Source organism: Dermacentor albipictus, chromosome 3 (genome assembly GCF_038994185.2).
Source record: "Dermacentor albipictus isolate Rhodes 1998 colony chromosome 3, USDA_Dalb.pri_finalv2, whole genome shotgun sequence".
Taxonomy (NCBI): Eukaryota; Metazoa; Arthropoda; class Arachnida; order Ixodida; family Ixodidae; genus Dermacentor; species Dermacentor albipictus.
The window spans coordinates 144,561,778-144,582,084 of NC_091823.1; the positions used below are offsets into that span (position 1 = coordinate 144,561,778).

A 20,307-nucleotide genomic window follows, 5' to 3' on the forward strand; every position below is an offset into this window, starting at 1 on the left:
ATTCGTTCAAGCACCTTCCTGCATATGATGCAGTCACGTGAGCGAACACTGGTAGCACAAGAGCTGCAGCTCCTTGATTCCCAGAAATTGCTATAGGAGGCGGCAGCCCACTCGACGCGACATTGCTCAGCTTGCGAAAGGCACGTGGGTAAGAACAGTTTATTAAATCGAAATGTTTACCATTTTTTTTCAATGACGCCACAACGCTACACATGCATCGCCACGTTTCTGCTTCTAGAAACAGGCCGCGTTATTCAGAAATCTCTCATTAACTAGCAGTTGCGTCTGATTTCTATTGTGTCGCTCATTGCCAAACAATTTATCGCAGTTCTTGAATTGATGAAGCCAGCGGCCGTCGTTCATTTACCGAGTGACCGTGTGGCTCTTCCCACACCCGATTCGATTATAAGCGCCATTGGCTGAATTGCGTGAACAGCGCTGAGAACAGTCAAAATGCCCCAAGACAAGGCTGGGGGAGCACTAGGAGCCGTTCTCTCCCGGAAAAATTAAGGGAGTTGCTGTAGATAGCCAATCATACAGGTATGCCTTGAAGTGTGCATTTCAAAGGGCGAATGGAGAGGGAAAAAGATTTCTGATGTGTAGTGCCAGGGCGTTCAGTGTGCCGATAAAAGAAGTGGTTGTGGCCATTTGACAAGATCGCAAAACTTGTGCAGCTGGCTTAGTGAAAACTGTCATGGAATAGAAAGATCAGAAGAACAGCAGCTATTTCTTTAAACTACTATCCGATGATCCTCAGCTCAAATTTTAGGCAATAATTAAATAAAGGAGAATAAATGAATAAACCATAGCCGTTAAGTTGCTATGGGATTAAACATTTATTGACAGCAGAACATTTACTGCTATGATCATTGTTTTCTGTGGTAGTCGCTTCTTACTTATTTAACTGAAATGTGCAACACCACAAGTGGCTATATAACAAATAACTTGCAATATCGGAATAGGACTGGTCATCTTTCAAAACAAGTCTATTTAACAGTCAACATAGAGTCAACTGCAGTTTCACGATGACAATCTTCGAACTTGTCACCTATTTTCCCCTGAGAACCTTCGCCCAGCACAATTGTACAAAATATGAACAGAAACAATGTATTTTGTGGCATGTTTTGGGAACCTATATCCAGACAACGCAGGTAGTAGTTTCTGACTTCTTAGTCGACCATCGTTTTCACATGAACTGGTTTCTGTCCAGCAATAGCAACATGTTATTTACAGCAATTACAGTGACAGCTTGGTAAATAAAATTTTATTGACTTGAACTTAGGTAAATGAGTTCCTAAATAACTTCAGCTGCTTCATGGAGCGAACATCATCCGAACAAACATTTATTCTGCTGTTTTACATGGCTACGAAACTATTCTAGGACATTGCCGGTGTAATGTCCCAACTGTAGAAATGAAAAAAAAAATGGTGCAAGTGGATAACATTGACACCAGCGGTATAACACGACAACGTTGTTAATTATTTTGGACAGACTTTGCTTTGCAGTCGCTTGAATAAACCGTATGCGACTCCTTACATAATGCATTATAGTTCTTTTCGCATTCAGTCAATGTTGTATCGACAGTTTGGTCCCACACATACATTTTGCACAAGTACAAGCCTGAAAATGAAAAATGACGCTCATTAGCAAAAAGAAATCACGCCCACTCCTACCAAACTTGCAAAATATGCTAAAGGAGTTACGCAAAATGCTAAATATACTACACCCCCTCTCTGTTTGCAAGAAGGCAAACAACATGTAAAGTATAATTGTTCTAGAAACCAAAGTGTGGAAGGCGCTTTGTACTGAAAGCCACATACGGCGCTACCACACATTTTCTACCCTTAAGCGCTCTACTACTCCTTAAAATATGTGCTATTGATATACGAATTTTAGCCGTTTTCTGCCCCTTACTTGACTTTTCCACTGCTGCTGCTGCTGCTGTTGTGACTGCTGCTCTTTGAACGGTGGGTGGGTCACCGCGTCGGTGGGTGGTTCAGAGCGTGCACATACGTGGCAGGAGCGTGACAGAGAAGAGAGATATGCCAGGAACTCGTGTGGACTGCAACCGCATCGAATGTGCACAATGGCCTGTGGGTATCCCGGGTCGTCGCGACATTAGCCTCTTCACAGCTGTAATAATCCGAGACTCCCAGCAAGCGCTTATATACCGTTCTACCAACGTGCTAGTCCAGAGGGAAGATAGATAGAATGGAGGAGAGGAGGGGGAGAGGGGAATGGTATGTGCAGAGCCGACGCAGTCGCTCGCGGTTCCCATACAAAAAAAAGGATCCCCCTTTTTTGTTGAAGTGGCAACTTAACGAGGTAAGAATGTTCCACGGCCTGTTCTAAGATTTTGGTGGACTCGACACCAACGAGGAACATTCGCCTCTGGATAATGACGAAGCGCCGCTGATTAGGCCTTGCTCCATCATACGGCCGTGATAAAAATTCACTGCCAGCTGACGCAGTGGCAAGCAGCAGGTCTCCTCGGCAAGATAGCCTCCAATATACCCATATGAGTACAACGTTTTGATGACACGCCGTGAGATCATTGGCTAGAATTGCTGGTCGAAGCCAAGATTGAGTTCGTGGAAGCCATGCTTGCCATTACGACAAACGCTCTCGCTAAATTAGCGTTTGTGCTTGCTGGAAGGAACAGCGACAGTTCGCGCGTAGACATAAGTTACCGAACTGAATTCGCTCAGCATAATGAATCAGACAGCGTTACACAGTCAAAGTTCGCACGTATATATCTGCACTTCAGGACAGCAGCGACGCACATCGAAATGCACGAAGAGCGAAAGCGAATTACCCGGCAGTGTCGACCATCGCGGTATTTCATGTACACAGTATATCAGTGCAGTATCAACACAGGAAAAAATAAGTAAATTTTTCATAACGCTGACGTACCGTTCTTTCACAAAGTAGTAAGTCTTAAAGAATGCATTTGTAGTGGCTAGATCACCTTGAAGGCTCTCAAAACGCTTCCGATATCTTCATGGAGCACAGAAAAGTACCGCAGTGCTTTTAGAACTAATAAATTGCTTATAAAGCACTTTAAGTCCGCAGTATGGACTGCGATGAAGGTGGGCTGAGGGGGAGGTCATTTGTCGTGTTCGCATTCAGTTTATTAGCCAGTGACCAGGAATTGCTCTTATTTGATTTGCCCATTGTAAAAGCCACGTATAATAGTTTGCCATCACTTCCATAAATCTCTTCCGAATGTGCAATGTACTGCTGAAAAACGCAATTTTTGCTGCTTCAAAAGCTGTTGAGAAACGGCATTGGTCCGTAGCATCGCTACGAGCAGTGGTTTGCTTAGCAGAAACAAACTAGCACATCTTCCAATATATTCGTCTTCAAACTGTTTTATGAAATACATTAACGTTTTAACTGAGACTAGTTTGTTCTTGTTTGGATTGTTGGTTAAGGTGTTTGCTACGTTGGTTAAGGTGTTTGCTACAGGCGGGTGTTGCCCGGCAGTCTAGGCCGGCTTTTGTCCCACCTGTGCATCTCGTCCCAGGTCAGGAATAATTTGCTATTGTGGACAAGTTTGGTGTCGCGTAGATATGCTATTAGAGGTCCATAAGACTTCCTTACGAGCTTTCTTCAGTCTTTTCGGGAACATTATATGCTGCATGAACGCTTCAGACAAAATGTGTTGATTGGAGGTTGTTAATTACCGGCTTCATTGCAGCATTGGAACCCCAGTCGGTCATAATGTTTTTCCTTGTCTAAAATTTATTGACATTCTCTGCAAAATGAATAGGTAGCTAGCAAATGTTTGAAAACCAATTCTTGATTGCAGGTTGATCGCTTCCTTTTTCTATTAAATAGCACACCTTCAAATCATTTAAGGCCTTTCACAACACAGGACTTGTGAGGTAGGATTAAAGGCGACCGAAAATGGCCACGCTGCATCCTTTTAAATCTAGTCGCTGATGGGTGCTGTTACTGTTGTTGACCTTCAGAGCACTTCTTTCCCATACCACGCACTTTTTCCTTCTCACAACTACCAACAAGGGAAGGGATCGAATGGCAGACCAAATTGTAAACTTTGCTTAAGAAATGCGTGATTAACGGCAGCCACTTGCGACAAAATTTCTCAGGATGATCACAACAGGGAGTTTCGAAGTGCAGCTTCGAAACTGCAGAAGTGTAGCAGGGGCTGTTTCAGTGAGCGCAGCGCAACTGCTATAGCCGAAATATTTGTGATATGTGAACACCGCTGGGTAGTCTAAGAGGCCTGACACATTGCCTCAAGCGAAGGGATCCAAAACGAAGCAGCGCTGTCACTTCAAACCAGCCTGACCAACCTGTACATTTACACCGTGCATGTAATCTTGATAAGTAGTGTCTAGGTGCTTAAACAACAAAGAGTGTGCCTCTAAAGGTGTGAAGTGTTCGTAGGGTAACCTAAGGATGTGGTGATCATAAATGTTGTCCTCTAAAAACGAACCCACCTGTTTCCTCTGTTTCATATGATTAATTCCAATGTCACATGGAGTACGTGATGCCGCATAAGAGTGATAATGAAGTGTAGCGCTCTCTTCCCTAGAAGGGCTTTGCCAGGGATGGACTGCGTCGTAGGAGCTGGGTCGGAAACGCTTGAGAGGATAAAATACGAAACGACAGACTGAGTCTCGCACATAACTTTGTTGGTTGACTCTAACTTCACGTTCACGCTGCAATGACCAATCGCATGACATTCCGATTGTCACCGATGCCTTTGTTGTAAATTCCGTGCGGATTAACTCAGCTCATCCACAGGAAGAGCTCGAACTTGTCTTTTAATTAATAGTTTTACATAAACGTCCGTAAAACAGACCGAGGAGATTGCAAGAATGCCAATGCTTTTTTGCAAAGCTTCAGGGAGATCGCACATCTCTAAAGTAGCCCTAGTGCTAGAGTCTCTACCAAGCGGACATGGCTTCACTGCTCCTCAGATTCAATTCGGCTTTTGGAACATGCATTCTAAATCAATGAAAAGGTAACTATATTGCAATCGGTCCAAAGGAAATTCCGAGTTTTCCTGAAAGTAGCGCGCGTCTGTTCAGGTAATGTACTTTAGGTAAACTGCCTCTGCAGAAGGAAGTGCTATATATGGACCGGTCAGCTAAAAATATTTCTTCAAGGTAGTAAAAGAAGAAACAATTCGTATGTAAAAAATGCGTGCGGGAATGAGCTATCGTAGGCTATTAGTTCCATTGGCATGACCAGCACACACGACAACCTACTAACGAACCTTTAGTGTTCTTCATACAGGTTAGGTTAATTTACTATAGAAAAGAAAGCTAACTGCAACAAGATCAGGAAAGCTCTTCTGACAGTACTTTTCACCTGAAGCATGGTGGAACTGGTTAAGTGTACCAGCTGCATTATTATATGTTGTTTCAACTGATTTTAAAGAACTGGCTTCTGCAGAACAGCGCATTTCAACCAATCCAGGTAGATTTCAGGAAAAAGTAAGAATTGCCTGCTCCACAAATTGCCAAGTCCAAATACTTGATGAAGAAATGTTCAATAAGTGATCGATGTACTCATTCGCATAGGCCGCATGTTGAAACTAGGAAGCCAAACCTGAGCAGAAATCATCTATGCTTAACAGCCCTAGACAAAGTAGGTTCCTAATTGAACGGATACCAAAATTTTTGAAGAAAGGCAGCATGTGTTTGTAAATATACAGATTTACAATATATGATGCAGCCTCAGGTTACAACCCATGACATCAGCGCCATTTTCTCTCCTAGCGGGCGCATTCCAACGTCGAGGGTCGCCCGCAAGAGCCACTGCGCAGCCTTTTGCCTTACAGCGTTTGCTACTGGTGCTAAGGTTTAAATGGCGGCACGCATGCCTTCGTCATCCGACCAGCCTGGTACAAAACATTATTGCGTAGTTTAGAGCCATAACATCCGTGATCAGACGAAGCAGCGTGACCTGCCTGTTAAATTCTGGTCATCTCAGCGAAATTCATAGAATAGACAGAGACCATTCTGTAGGAGGAGTGAAATTGCACGTTTTTACTTTTGCTTGCTTTCCTTTCATTCGAGTCGTGTCGTTAATCTAGCGGTCCGGAGGTGTACTCCAGGACCGTTATAAAGCAATAACATCAATAAAGATTACAAACAGCAATAAAGATTTGTGAGCATATAGGGGCACGTTCACTAAATGCTGGGCCTTTTCCGGATGAAGCATGCTGGAAGTCCAGCTGACTAGAAAGATTGTCATGGTTTCGGAGACAATGCGCTCACTTCAAAATTCGGTCATTTCGACAGTGTGTATTGGCCGCACTGAACAGGGCAAGTATGAAGTGTCGAGATCTGTATCGGCGGCTTGTAAGGCGGCAGTTGTAGTACGACATCAATGGCAGCAAATACAATTGCCAGTTGTGCGCTGCTTATCTATAAACACTTAGTTTTGTCTGTAGTCCCACGTCTTTTTCTTTAGCATCTGAAATAATTAAATGTAACCAACGTAAAATATAGATATACCTTAACAGCCTGTTAAACTTGTTTTGACATCTGCCGTTCTCATATGAAGAGTTTTCGAAGCATACAATGAAGTCAAGGTCGGGAGCGAATGCAAGCCATCTGACGTTGGGATTTTTTAACACACGCATTCACGTGAAAGTTGCACGACGGAAATTTTAATGAAACAGTTGCCTTATTCAATCGCAATACTATATAGATGATTTGAGTACCTTGTATATAGCTTTTGAAATTGGTCTCACAATACATCATGTCTTTGTTTCTTAGCGTAGCTTGCACAAAAAAAGAATGTGCCAAATAAATTGAAATACATTTACCAGAACACGAAGCTTATGAGTATCATAAAAAGCGTACTGGTTTTCAGTTTAGCATATTTCTGAGCACATTAGCCTTTGTCGATTGAAGTGACGTTTACCTCAATTTCGCAATTGAAAGATACCTAGTCGCTGATTAGGGGAACATTCTTTAATCACGTCTTAGGTTCGTATTTAATTGGATATTTTACATCATAGGCACAGCAGACGTTTGTATTTCGTAAACTTCCCACCGCAAGAAAAGTATGCTGCGTGAAACTGTTTCTAAAAAACGGCACCCAGGTCTGCACATTGCTGTTTCCAAAGCAGTTCTCGTAGTACCGCTCGAAACACAGAGCGTGCGTCACGAGCAACGAGAGAAAGAAAGAGCATGCAGCTGTACTGCACAGAAACTACAGTCGGTACTCCGCAGCGACCACCAAGGCGATGTTTTCAAATAAAGAAAGCAATTCTGGTTGGATGGCTGGATGGATGTTATGAGCGTCCCCTTCAGAACCGGCAGGTGAGTTGCGCCACCACGGCCCTTGCTATTATACAGCCTAATGCCCTACCCAAGTTACAAAAACTAAAAAAGAGAAAGCCACTATGAACACCCACAACCACATTTTCTGACCCCCTATTGCGAATTGTGAATTTGGCACGTCCCCGTTTTTTGTCGTTTCCCTGCTTTTTTTGCGCCAATCTTCCAATCGGCTTTTAGTAGTCTCATTGCGGACATGTTCACTTTTCCCCTGCTCTCGCTGAAACAGGCGCTGTTTACACAGGCACACCAGCGCTGCCTAGCCGTAGTTGCCTAGCCTATAGACGGTATCCTCGCCTTCAGGACGCAAAACCTCTTTAAATTACCCTCGTTTTCTACTCTCAGCAACCAGTGAAAATGCGAGATAACCGTTTGTTCCGCTCAGTACAGCAATTCCTGACAGTTGTTCATCATGTACGCTAGTGTGCATGCTCGCACTCCTCGCGCTAGCAGCAAAAGGCAGAAGAGTGTCCGGGCTTCGCTCCCAAGCTGATGGAGTGGAGCGTGACGATGCGTCCATTTGCTTCAGCCGTTATAGCTCGCAGAAAACTTTCTGCGGGTATGTAGTCAAAAAAGAGGAGCGGTTGGGCACGCGCCATACCTGCGATGTTGTTATTCCACATCATCTTCGCTTACAATGTGACAGTGCTAAAAAGAACACAAACGACACCCTTCAAGTGGGTTTAATGAAGGAAGCTAGGCGCAACGCTTGGCGTCATGCTGCCGCACGTCGGCGATGAAGACAGCTTCGACGTCGCAGCCTACCTCCAGCGTGCCGAACAAGCTATCTCACCTGTCTGCGCACCGAGAAGCAGCAAAACACCTAATCTCGACGTTATATATTATAACCTTCGCCTAGGCTATGTGGTGTACCATCCCGGCGCCTGTGTTTGATTTTGGTTGCCGATACGTCGACGGGGACTGTGCAAAAAAGTTTTGCGATGCTATTTAGTGAAGCGCAAGATACCCTGGCGTATTGGTGCACTGGAGTATCAGGTGATTCCAGATATTATTATGCAATCACAGCGATGCTACGCACTGCCTGCAGTGGTTCGTGTTGAGAAGCTTAAAAGGTTTCATGTGCGCTATAAACAACCAAATGTGAAAATTTAAATTGTTACTTGCTTTGTTAGGTTCCTTTATTGTGTGCCCTTTTTGTTTCACGTTCTGGTGGTACGAGCGAGACATTTGGCAGTAAGACGGTAGTGATGACACGTGCATATTTTCCTTGTTTCCCGACGGCTGTTTTTATCAGCTAACACGCGTTAGAAAGTCGTCGCTCGACGCGAGATGCGCCTTTCTCTATGCTAACTTTCTCTAATGTTATCGCTTATTTAAGAGCAAACGATTCTTTGTCGAGTTAGATTCCGTGCGAGAGAGTGAATGGACGCGTATACTTTTGAACGCACATGAGCAGCACCGATTGATATTGACCTGTAGATTCGATTTCGACGAGCGATGACTGTGCTCGCTTGTATTGTTGAGTCTTGTGTGTTCTTCGTCTTCAGGGAAACAAGATCGGCCATTAATGCGCTAAATCCCTAAATGGCGTTATTGGAAGTACAATTCTTTGCCATCGCTACAAGCTGAGAATCAATTGAGATAATTTTCGATAGATTCTGGGCGACACTTTAATGCTATAAACGAAGCTATATTATGAAGGCCGTTCGAAAAAATATTCCTGAATGAACCATACCCGAGGGATAGGTAATTGAGTATATTACCAGCTTAACTTTATTGCTTAGAAGAACTTTGGGCCTAGTTGGTGCGTAATTTACAAATATTTTTCAAAGCGCGAACAACGAACACAGAACAAAAGGAATGTCCTGTGAATAAAAAATATTTGTCAATTATCATTATCTTTGGTAGATTTCGGAAAGGTCTTCAATTCGGTAGGGATACCAGCAGACTTTTAAATACGGCGTAACCGAATTGTATGGTAAGCATACGTAAAAATTGTCTAACATTACTAGAGTCTGTATACAAGGCGTCCAAACTGGCCTGTACGAAGCCTTAAATGAAGCCGGAATTATTTATGACTAAACAAAAATTTTTATTGTGCAAAAGTTAACAAACTGACTATAGTTTTTCATTTCTGACAGCCAATATTTGAACAATAGGATTAAGAAACATTTTATTTGTTGTTGCAGTAATAGACATGTCGATTTGAGCGTTTTCATTATTGTAAAGGATGTCAGAATGGTGCTTCCATCAGGCTACAAATCGCACGTTCTCCTTCTTTTAGCGAAGATAAAACTCTCGCGAAATATAGCAAAATACAATCTGACTACGCCCCCCACGCACGAGATAGCGGCGCCATCAAACCACCTCATTGGGAAAGCAAGCTATTCATCTCCATACTCGCCATTATGGGCAACAACTTTCTTAGTCGTTGGCGCGAAATAATAAGCATGAGCTGTGGGTGGCTCGGGGGAAAACATGAGTGTTTTTATCGTTTTTGATCAGCCCAGTATTACAACTAATAAATCGCTGACTTCCTCACCCGGACTGTTTGATGGTGATGCTATCCTGCGAATGCGGGCACGTAGTGACGTGGTGCCTTTCATGTTTCGCAGGATTTCTTTTTTCACCACTAATCATCATCGTCTATTTTTATGTATACTGCCGAGAAAAGGCCTCTGGCAGTGATCTCCAATTACACGTGTCTTGGGCTAGCTGGTTCCATATTATGCCTGCAAATTTTCTCATTTTAGCCGCTCACCTAAATTCCTACCAACCTCGACTGCGTATTTCATTGGCACTTATGCCAATCTAATACACAACTGATCAACTGCTCTATGCTTTAGATGCTCTGCCTAGCTCCATTTATTTCCTCCGAATGTCAATTGGAATTTTCACTACACCTTGCCGTAAACTGCCGTAAAGGTAACTGGGGGTGTGGCGCCAGAGCATGGTTTGTCGGAAATAGCTCAGCTTAGAAAAGAAAAAATTTGGAGGACGCTTAAGCTTCGCCTTCAAGAGTGGGACGCGACAGCGTTCCCGTCGACCCGCCAAGGGGTATAAGACAATGCGCTACGGCACAGCGATCACTTACGATGCGCCCCGCATCGGACTTAGCGCCCACCTATCACGCGGTGAGCGTCGAGCAACGCAGCGTTCGGCGGGGCAACGAAACGTGCGCCTGAGCGAACGGAACGAACCAAAGAACTCGGTGTCTCGGAGGGGAAACGATCTACGCCAGCCAAACGTCGTAATCGGCACGGGCAGAGAGATAGATAGTAATCTAAACCGGGAGCACGGCGAAGCGTCGTCAGGGGAGAGGGAGTCCCGCGACGCGCCTGGCAGCGGTCCCAATGCGCGCGCGGCGCGCCTCCTGTCGGGGCAGCGCCGTACATTGAGAGGAGGGGGTCTTCTGTGTTTGCCGCAAGATGGCTCTGCGTGTGCGGAAAGCGCAGAAGAAATGCAGCGGAAACGCACTTCACAACTCGTGTAATTGTGACTTCTGTACGTTACATGTTCATAATTACCGATATACACCGCAGTATAACTTTCCACGGCTCGTTTCGAAGGCAACACCGCATTCACTAGAGGCGCGTTTGCACCGCTTGGAAGCATCGAACTCGTGGCTGAGTGGTAGCGTCTCCGTCTCACACTCCGGAGACCCTGGTTCGATTCCCACCGGGCCAATCTTAGAAGTTGCTTTTTATTTATGAAGCGCCTGCCGTGATTTATCGCTCACTGTCAACGCCGCAAACGCCGACACCGACGCCGACGACACCGGCTTTTCTGCGACACGAGCTCCTTAACGCTATCGCGTTAAAATGCCGAGATGCGCAGCATAATCGAGTTAATGCGAGCCGAAATAGCAGAGCTCAGAAAGGCTAATCAACCTCACCACGTCCCAGTCCCTAGTTCAACCCCCTCAGGAATCCCTTCGGCGACTCCCTCTCCTCAAACCCCTCGGGGACCTCACGCCGTTCCAGTCCCTAGTTCATCCCCTTCGGGGACACCCTCTCCCCAAACCGCAGACGTTCCCATGGTCGTGGATGCGAGCCACTCGGGCAACCCAGCCAAAAGAAAGGCCGTTCCCAGCATGCCCGAAAATGTACCGGCTAAAGCCAAGTCCGAAGTCAGAGAAATGTTGAATTCAATCTGCTACGAGATCAAGAAGATTACCGAACGACTATCTGCAGTGGATCAGCGACTCTTGGTCCTGGATTAGAAGTTAGACGCGCAAAATGTCAAAATTCAATGCTTAGAAAACAGAATGCCAGAGATAGAGTCCAAGGTGCAGCAAATGGACATCAGGACGTCAACCCACGTACGTCCAGTTTACTTCACGGATGGCGCGTTGGTACCTGCGCCGCCACCACTGCACATTCCCGGACCGAATAATAGAACCACCTCCCTCGAGGCCCTAGTAGCAACGCCGGAAGGCGCTCTATACAGCAAGGATGGCGCCACACACCCAATTTAGGATTTGGCAGTGGAACTGCAGGGGGCTGCGCCATAAAATATGCACCCTGCAGCAGTTTGTTCGCACTCACAAAGAAAAGCCACATGTTATATTATTGCGAGAAACGATGATTGATCAGGTTTCACTACAGGGATACAAAGCTCTTACTCTCCGTGGGGATGTCAGAGGAATCTGCACATTAGTCAGCAACAAGTTCACTTTCGTCGCACACGATCTAGGGGTCCGGCCTAGCAAGACGGAGACCTCCCTAGTAGAAGTCATCCCAAGCCAATCCAATACTTTTAGCATTTTTATACTTAACGTCTATAGCAGCCCCAGCTATCACAGACAACGTTTCAAAACCATCATCACTAGGGCAACGAAACTCGCCGCAAACTCTCCCCTGGTTGTGGCCGGCGATTTCAACGCCCCCTTTCACGCGTGGAACAACACGCACGACACGGTCAAGGGCAGAAGCCTGTGGCAGGAGGCGGGAGATGCGGGACTCTCTCTATTGACGGACCCAGCCTTTCCCACCAGACGAGGCACCTCCTCGACCAGGGACTCTGCCCGGGATCTCGCCTTTGTTAAAAACGCTGGCTCAGCCATGTGGTCGAATCTGCTCATAGACCTCGGTAGTGATCACTACATCACGGTCACCAGCTTACAAGTGAAGCAGAAAAGAAAGAAGGCGTTCTCGGTGCCTGACTGGGTCAAATTCCGTGAGGTTCGCAAGGCCCGCGCCTCCCGTGGAGAAAAGCCGGAGAGTCTTGTCCAGTGGTGCGCACTAATTCTGCAAGGTATCTGCTCCACCACCAAAACCATAGAGACGGATCTACAGACAGACAAAATGGATAGCAGGCTAGCGCACCTTCTCGAGGCTAAGCAATCACTTCTCGAGAGGTGGAAAAGCCAACGCTTGAATCGCAAGCTCAGAAAAAAGATAGCCGAGATCAACAAGCAGATCGACGAGCACTGCCAAGCCCTGTCTAGGCTGCAATGGGACGAAATTTGCAATTCAATCGATGGGCAGATGCGCACGGGAGGGAAGTGGAATTTTCTACAACACTTGCTCGACGACTCCGGCACCAAGTCAAACCAGAGAAGTGTCCTAGCTAAAGCGCTCCACGAAACCAAGAAGTCGTCTTCGGATAAGGACATGCTGGAGATGTTGGCTAAGAAGTACCTGCCGCTCAAAACTGTGGCCGATGAGGCGGAATACCCAGTATACGAAGGGAAGCCGAACTCCGCGCTGGACGAGCATTCCAAAATCAGTGAAATCCGCCGCGCCCTACATGACCTCAATGGTAGGTCAGCACCCGGCCCGGATCACATTAACAACAAGGCCCTCAGAAACCTAGAGGACGCATCGATCGAGTTTCTTACAGATGAGATAAATCGGATTTGGGAGCAGGGAATTGTACCTGAAGAATGGAAGTTGGCGAAGGTCATACTAATCCCAAAGCCCGGTAAACCGCCGAGCCTGGACAACCTCCGCCCAATCTCACTGACGTCATGTGTAGGGAAGGTGGCCGAGCACGCCATCCATAACAGAATTGCCGAGTATATCGAGACCAACGACCTTTTCCCTCACAACATGATAGGTTTCAGGCCAGGCTTCTCCACTCAGGACGCCATGAAGCTTATCAAGATCCAAATCCTGGAACGCTGCACTCGGGACACGAGAGCCATCCTTGGTTTGGACCTGGAGAAGGCCTTCGATAAAATCCGTCACGAGTTCGTCCTCGACGCCATCTCCAAGCTCGACCTGGGCTCGTCCTTCCATGCCTTCGTCAGGTCTTTCTTGAGCAAACGATGCGCCATCCTCAAGGCTGGAGATTTGGAATCGGAGACAATGGAGCTGAGTAGAAGAGGCACCCCCCAGGGATCAGTCATCTCACCACTCCTCTTCAACATCGCAATGGTTGACCTCTCAAGGTATCTAGGCAAGGTCCAGGGCATCGGTCACACGATCTACGCGGATGACATCACTGTCTGGTGCGCGGGTGGCAGTGACGGACAAGTAGAAGCCGCTCTCCAGGAAGCTGTCGACACTACAGAGCGCTTTTTAACCAACACGGGACTCCGGTGCTCCCCAAAGAAATCGGAGCTCCTTCTCTACAGCCCAAGTAGAAAGGGCCGCAAGCCACAGAATTGGAAACCCCCCAATAAAATTGACATTAATCTCTACACCAGTTGCGGAGATCCCATTCCCAAAGTCGCGTCCATTCGAATCTTGGGAATGACACTCGAAGGGACAGGTACAAATAGCATCACCATTCACAAATTAGCAAAGAAGACGGATAGCGTCATCGGTCTAATCAGACGGGTAGCTAACAGAAGGAGAGGCCTGAGCGAAGAGAATCTGTTAAGGCTAGTCCACGCTTTCTTGTTGTGCCATTTTACGTACGTAGCGGCCATGCACGTCTGGAAGAGGGCCGAGCGAGACAAACTAAATGCCATGATAAGGAGGGGGATCAAGAGCGCGCTCGGACTACCAAACTACACACGCACCTACCGACTCCTGCAGTTGGGTATTCATAATACCCTGGAAGAGACTGCAGAAGCACAAGAAAGGGCACAGATTCTCGGGCTCTCCGGCACCACGGCGGGCAGACGACTCCTAACTGAGATGGGTGTCCCCCCGGCCACTGTCAAAGACGCCTACCAAGGCCTATCGAAAGAGCAGAAAGATAACATCATCATATCGCCCGCCCCGCGCAATATGCATCCCCAGCGCAACGTAGAAAGAAGGAAGGCCAGAGCGGTGGCGCTCCTACGCCGCGCAACAGAACTCCCTGGCGGCAGCTGCTTCGTTGACGCGGCCCAGTATCACAACAGCGACAATTTCACGGTAGTGTCAATCAACCACAGGGGTTCGACCGTTAACGCGGCTTCGGTACGAAGCAAGTCGTCGCGTGCGGCGGAGCAAGTGGCCATTGCCTTGGCCCTCCTGGATGACGGACATGCCAATATCTTCAGCGACTCCAGGGCAGCCATCCGCGCCTTCAGCGTTGGCGCAATGCGTAAGGAAGCCTGTCGCATTCTCGAAGGCAAAAGCATCACCACCCACACTCTCGCGTGGTTCCCCGCTCACATGGGATCCATCACGGGAGGCCCCACCAACCTCAACGAGCTGGCTTACTCCAAGGCGCGAGGTCTCACTTTCCGCGACCATGGAGAACTCCAACGCCAGCCCTCAGCGGTGGAGAATAGAGATCAAGCGACCACATATAACGAAATTGCGCAGCACTTTTATCTCGGCAGGAGAGAGTTTCCCCTTCCACACAAGAAGTTAAATAGAGCGCAGGCATTGACACTCAGATTACTGCAAACAGGCTCATATCCAAGCCCGGCTTTATTCCACAAAATTTATCCCGACACCTATGCCACTAGTTCTTGCAGGCATTGCAATGACATCGCTAACCTAGATCATATGCTCTGGCGTTGCCCCTCGTTACGAGGCACAGAAGAAATCAATGAAGACAGGTGGCTCTCCGCTATCAAGAGCCCTGATGCCGGGGTGCAACTATGGGCTGTCCAGAGGGCCCACGATGCGGCGGTCGGGCAAGGCCTGACTGTCCCAACGTGGGAGCGGCCAGCAGCGCGCTGAGTCGCGTACCTCAGCACCTTATTAAAGTTTCGCATCCATCTATCCATCCATCCACTACACCCGCTCGCTCTCTCATCCACACCGCCATCTTCCTGTCACTTGACGTCACGCTAAACGCCTTTCGTTCCTTGGATCGTTGCGCGGTCTTTCACTTATTTTGAAGCTTCTTTGTTAGCCTCTATGAATAAGCCTTATAGATTAATACCGGTAGAATGCACTGATTGTATCTTTTTTACAACAATGTTGGTAAACAGCCGGTATTTATTTCGTAATGCATGTCATATGCGCTCCAAGCCAAGTTTATACAAAAAAAAATTATTTCACATGATCAGGACCTTCTATGAATAATTGACCTGATCAACGCACCCTTGGACATACTCGAGAGGTTCACTGCCAATGACAAACTCTTGTTCTCTTGCCCAGCTATTGAAAATTAGCTTTACATTATCATAATAATTATCGTCCCTACCGCTATACTTTCTTGGCACAAATCTTCAATGTTCTTCTCATTCAGCCCCCACTTTTCTGAACAAGACCATGTCACCTGGTAAGCGCAGCTTTGAGGTGATGTTTTCCCTGTTGATCTTTACTTCTAACCCCTGCCAACTTCAATACTTCTAAGCATGCAATCACCCGCGTGGTTGCTCTGTGGCTATGGTGTTGAGCTACTGAGCACGAGGTCGCGCGATCGAATCCCGACCGCGGCGGCCGCATTTAGATGGGGGTGAGTTGCGAAAACACCCGTCTACTTAGATTTAAGTGCACCTTAAAGAACCCCAGGTGGTCGAAATTTCCGGAGTCCTCCACTGCGGCCTGCCTCATAATCAAAAAGTGGTTTTGGCACGTTAAACCCTATAATATAATTTTTTAAGCATGCAATGAGTACATTTTTATAGAAATTGTGTATCCTTGCCTGACGCCCTTCTTAATCCTTATTTTCCTGTTTGTCTTGCGCTTAATTAAAGTAGTTGCGGAGTCTTCACACATGTTTGCTAATATATTCACGTATGCTTTCAATACATCTTGCTAAGGCAATGCATCTGCGATTGATCAACGCGCAATGTTTGTTTCGCGGGAGAGTTTTAAATTATGTATCTTGCAAGTTTTCTTGGAACACCATAAATGAAATCTCGCCAATTACAGCAGTAATTAGACAGTTCTGTAAATACTTATATAACAAGTTCCATGTCAATTATACAACAAGTGACTGTTTCTCAACAGTACTCCTAACACTATTCACTTTGTTTTATTCGCAAAGCTTGATTCGTCTTTCATTAATGTTTTGTGCACGATTAATGGGACAGCCTGTATACAATAATATCAACCCATAACATTTTTCACAGAAGTTGGGGTCGAAATTTGAGATCTTCCTTTGCTTTCACGATGTAGTATTAGGAAACTAACGATGCCAACGGCAGAATCAAGAGTAGAAGTGTCTACGACATAACTGCTGTAATATATACGAAAGAGACCCCGAGACAACGACTACATGTTCAGCCACAGCTGATGCCCCAACGAATAATCAATGGCGCCATTCTTATGATATGTCGTGAACAATTTCACCCATTTTTGTACAATACAGCGCACTCACCTCCGAGGTTAAATGTAAGAACACCGCACTTCTCTGTGTCGCTCGCAAACTTTAGCGTGTAGTTCTGCCCAGTTCCACCTAAGTACAAATAGATTATGCATATGTTACGGCAACCAACATTACAAATGAACAACTGCAGCTGCACAGAAACAAGTGAACATACTACGCTTTAGAGTGTCAGACATGAACAGTTAGCCTATATAGCTGTTGCGGGCTTGAAACGAACGTGGTTTTCATAAAAAAAAGCACAGCTTATCGCCGACATTTATTTCAGCGCTTATTTCGCGAACAATATCTGTAAACTCACGTGTTATACATCCATACCCATATCTGAGACGATCGCTACAGTTTTCACCAGCCGTAAACAGCTTCATCATTGCATGCGATCTTTAGTCCATGAGAGCATAGACAAAGTGCCTAGGTTTTGCGGCATTTACTGCACGTAATAATAATTTAGGACACTAAAGTGTTGAATGAAATAGTGCAGAGGTTTTATGGTTTTGAAAAATTTCGGCACATCCACGTATGGAACCTCTCAAATAGATTTACCAGTGTCGGTGCCTTCGATGAACAGTCGTTGACACAAAAGTAAACATTCAAGTAGAAGTATACCGGACTGCGGCATTGTGCATTGTTTCGGCCGTTGCTGTGCAAGCTAGGAAATAAAGTTAGGCGAGTTCAGTGGTCAGTCTAACTCGAATCTTCTTTCGTTCTCACCGTAGTCCGGCTCCGTTCACCTATTCAAGGCACACGATGCCTTACGTCACTGCGTCTGTCATCGCGAAAACTTATAATGGGGCGAGCAGCTATAGGTGCGCCTTCTGTCCCGTGCGGCGACGTAGGTTCGCACAGAGTTTCCAATTGCTGGCAATGAAGTTTTATTTTCACCTTCTGAGTGTTTCCAGATTTTTTTGTCTTTTCGTATTGGGAAAATGAGAGCACGGCAATCCTTAATTAAGAATACATAGCCAGAAATGCGGCATATGAGGTGCGCGAAACGGGGGGTGACCTCTCTGAGTGGTCGCTTGATTGGTGCTTCTTGACTGAATGGGTGTATGAGTTTACTAATTCAATTGATGTTTTCCAAGAAAGGTAATTATGAACTAGAATTTGCTTTGCATATGATACTGATTTCTGTTGGAACATCTTTTGAAAAGTTCAATTATGCGGTATTAAAGTTCTGTGTTCCTGGACCCTTTGATTACACTGTGGCCTATTATAACTAACAAACTGACCAGGAACATAGAATGTTTTAACATTTAAGTGACATTTACAGAAGATGTGCTTAAATGGATCGTTTACATGCATCGATCAATTATTCATTGGATCTTAAGCTTGTTTGAAATAGTAGATTTGTTTTTCCACTCTGCCGTATATTGAACGACACGGACCATATGTGCGACCTTGCAGGAAAACATGAGAGGAGAAACAGAGATATCTGTTCCTTAATATCGTTCAAAACATGTCGCAGTTTATGTCAGGATTATCCTGTATAAGACTTCAGTTAGTTATCTAGTTTGTCGAAAAGCAGCTGCAAGTTTGCCTTTTTCTACGCACCTCGCTTTGATTAAAGTCCAAAACATTCATGCTACATCAATCCCGCCGTCTGCAATGCGACAGAGTATGACCTTCAAGCTTCGGTTCCAGTAATTGTTCGGGGATGCCTCCGAGAGGAGCAGACGAAGACATATAGGCAATATTTCGTCGAAAAACTAATAAAGTAACGAAAAAGGCCTTTTCAGTCAACTGCACGAGTCAGACTATTCGATCTTCGTCTACAACTTGAGCAAGATAGGAGTTGCGTTAAGGGAAAAACCTTTCTTCTACCTTTCTTCTATATATATATATATATATATATATATATATATACAGTGGTAAAGCGAATACACGAAAGGCAGTGAAGAAGAAGAGAGGACGAAGAGAACGAAGAGCTATGGAGGTCGGACTACGCTACCACCATCACTGATCTGCAGTGAATGAACCCATTTTGCCCCATCCCACCCGCCAGATGCCCGACAAGTGTAATCCTCCACGCGCAAAGTGATTGCAGAAGAGGTCAAGGAGACGATGAACAAAGGCGTCGTTCAAGAGTGCTCGAGCCCATGGACCGCCCCAGTAATCCTGGTTCAAAAAAAGATGGCTCCAGGAGATTCTGCGTGGATTACAAACGTCTCTTCGCAGTGACAAAGAAGGTTGCCTAATAGCTACCGCGAATCGATGACGTCATTGATTGTTTAGATGGTGCTTCTTATTGCTCAACACAGGATTGGTGAGTGGGGTATTGAGAGATACCTATAACATCTGACGACAAGGAAGAGAGCGCTTTCTTGGCTCTAGATGGCCCATACGAATTTAATGTTATGCCTTATGGCATTTGCAATGCTCTTGCTTCATTCAAAATATTTACGGACACAGTACTATGTGGTCTAAGTGCCACATATGCATGTGTTATCTCGATGATGTAATATTCGGCCGTATGCTTAAAGAACATAACGACAGCCTCAGCCTTGTTCTCGACTGCATCGCAAAAACTGGACTGGTTCTTAACTCCTAAAAAATGACGGTTTGGTGAACGCCAAACACTGGTCCTGAGACACTTAGTCGAAACAATGGCGGAATACCCGATCCTCATAAGATTGAAGCGGTCAGCTCCTTCAAGTCACCGCAGTAAGCACGAGATTTTCGCTCACTCATATGCTTATGTTCGTATTTTCGTCGTTTTGTTCCCCGGTTTCGCGACATCGTTTACCCGTTCAGAGGTATTCTTCTAAAAAATGCGGCCTTCAATAGGGCACCACAGTTTCACGCATCTTTCTCTCCCATGAAGTTCACAGTAACGTCAGCCCCCTTCTCGCGCCACTTCCATCGACCTTGCCCGACTGAAGTTCTATTCCGATGCTTGTGGAATCGGAGTAGAAGCGGTCCTTGTACAGTGTCACAGTGGCGCAGATAACCTGGTCAAATACGCAAGCCGTTGTTGGAGTAAATCTGAACGCAATTATACAGTTACGGAAGAGGAATGCCTTGCAGCTGTTTTCGCTGTACAGAACTTTCGCTGTTGTCTTTACGGTAGATCATTCAAATGAATCACCGATTAGCAGTCTGTGGCTGGTTGATTTGCGTGATTCCTGTGGCCATCTTTCACGTTGCGCGAGAGGAAGAATAGAGGACGAAAAGAACGAAGAGCTTTGGAGACCAGACTGCCCTACCGCCATCATCGATCTCTTGTGCATAAATCCATGTTGTTACTACTTCTCGTAACAATATATATATATATATATATATATATATATATATATATATATATATATATATAATATATATATATATATATATATATATATATATATATATATATAT

The 20,307-nt window shown here is 45.7% G+C and overlaps 1 protein-coding gene across 3 annotated transcripts in view; it reads right to left on the reverse strand.

Annotated features, from left to right (window-relative positions):
- The window catches only part of LOC135905315 (uncharacterized), an 87,229-nt gene that overhangs the window by 41,940 nt on the left and 24,982 nt on the right, over positions 1-20,307 (reverse strand). The window contains exons 4-5 of one of the 3 annotated variants that reach the window (XM_065436343.2): positions 16,948-17,025; positions 1,324-1,621 (exon numbers count right to left, since the gene is read on the reverse strand). The exons of 1 other annotated variant lie outside the window; for it this stretch is intronic. In XM_065436343.2, coding sequence (XP_065292415.1) covers positions 1,476-1,621; positions 16,948-17,025 — 224 coding nt within the window. In that variant the 3' untranslated portion in view covers positions 1,324-1,475. Of the gene's footprint in view, positions 1-1,323; positions 1,622-16,947; positions 17,026-20,307 lie in introns of those variants that run through there. One more of the 3 variants, XM_065436345.2, reaches the window with a different exon arrangement.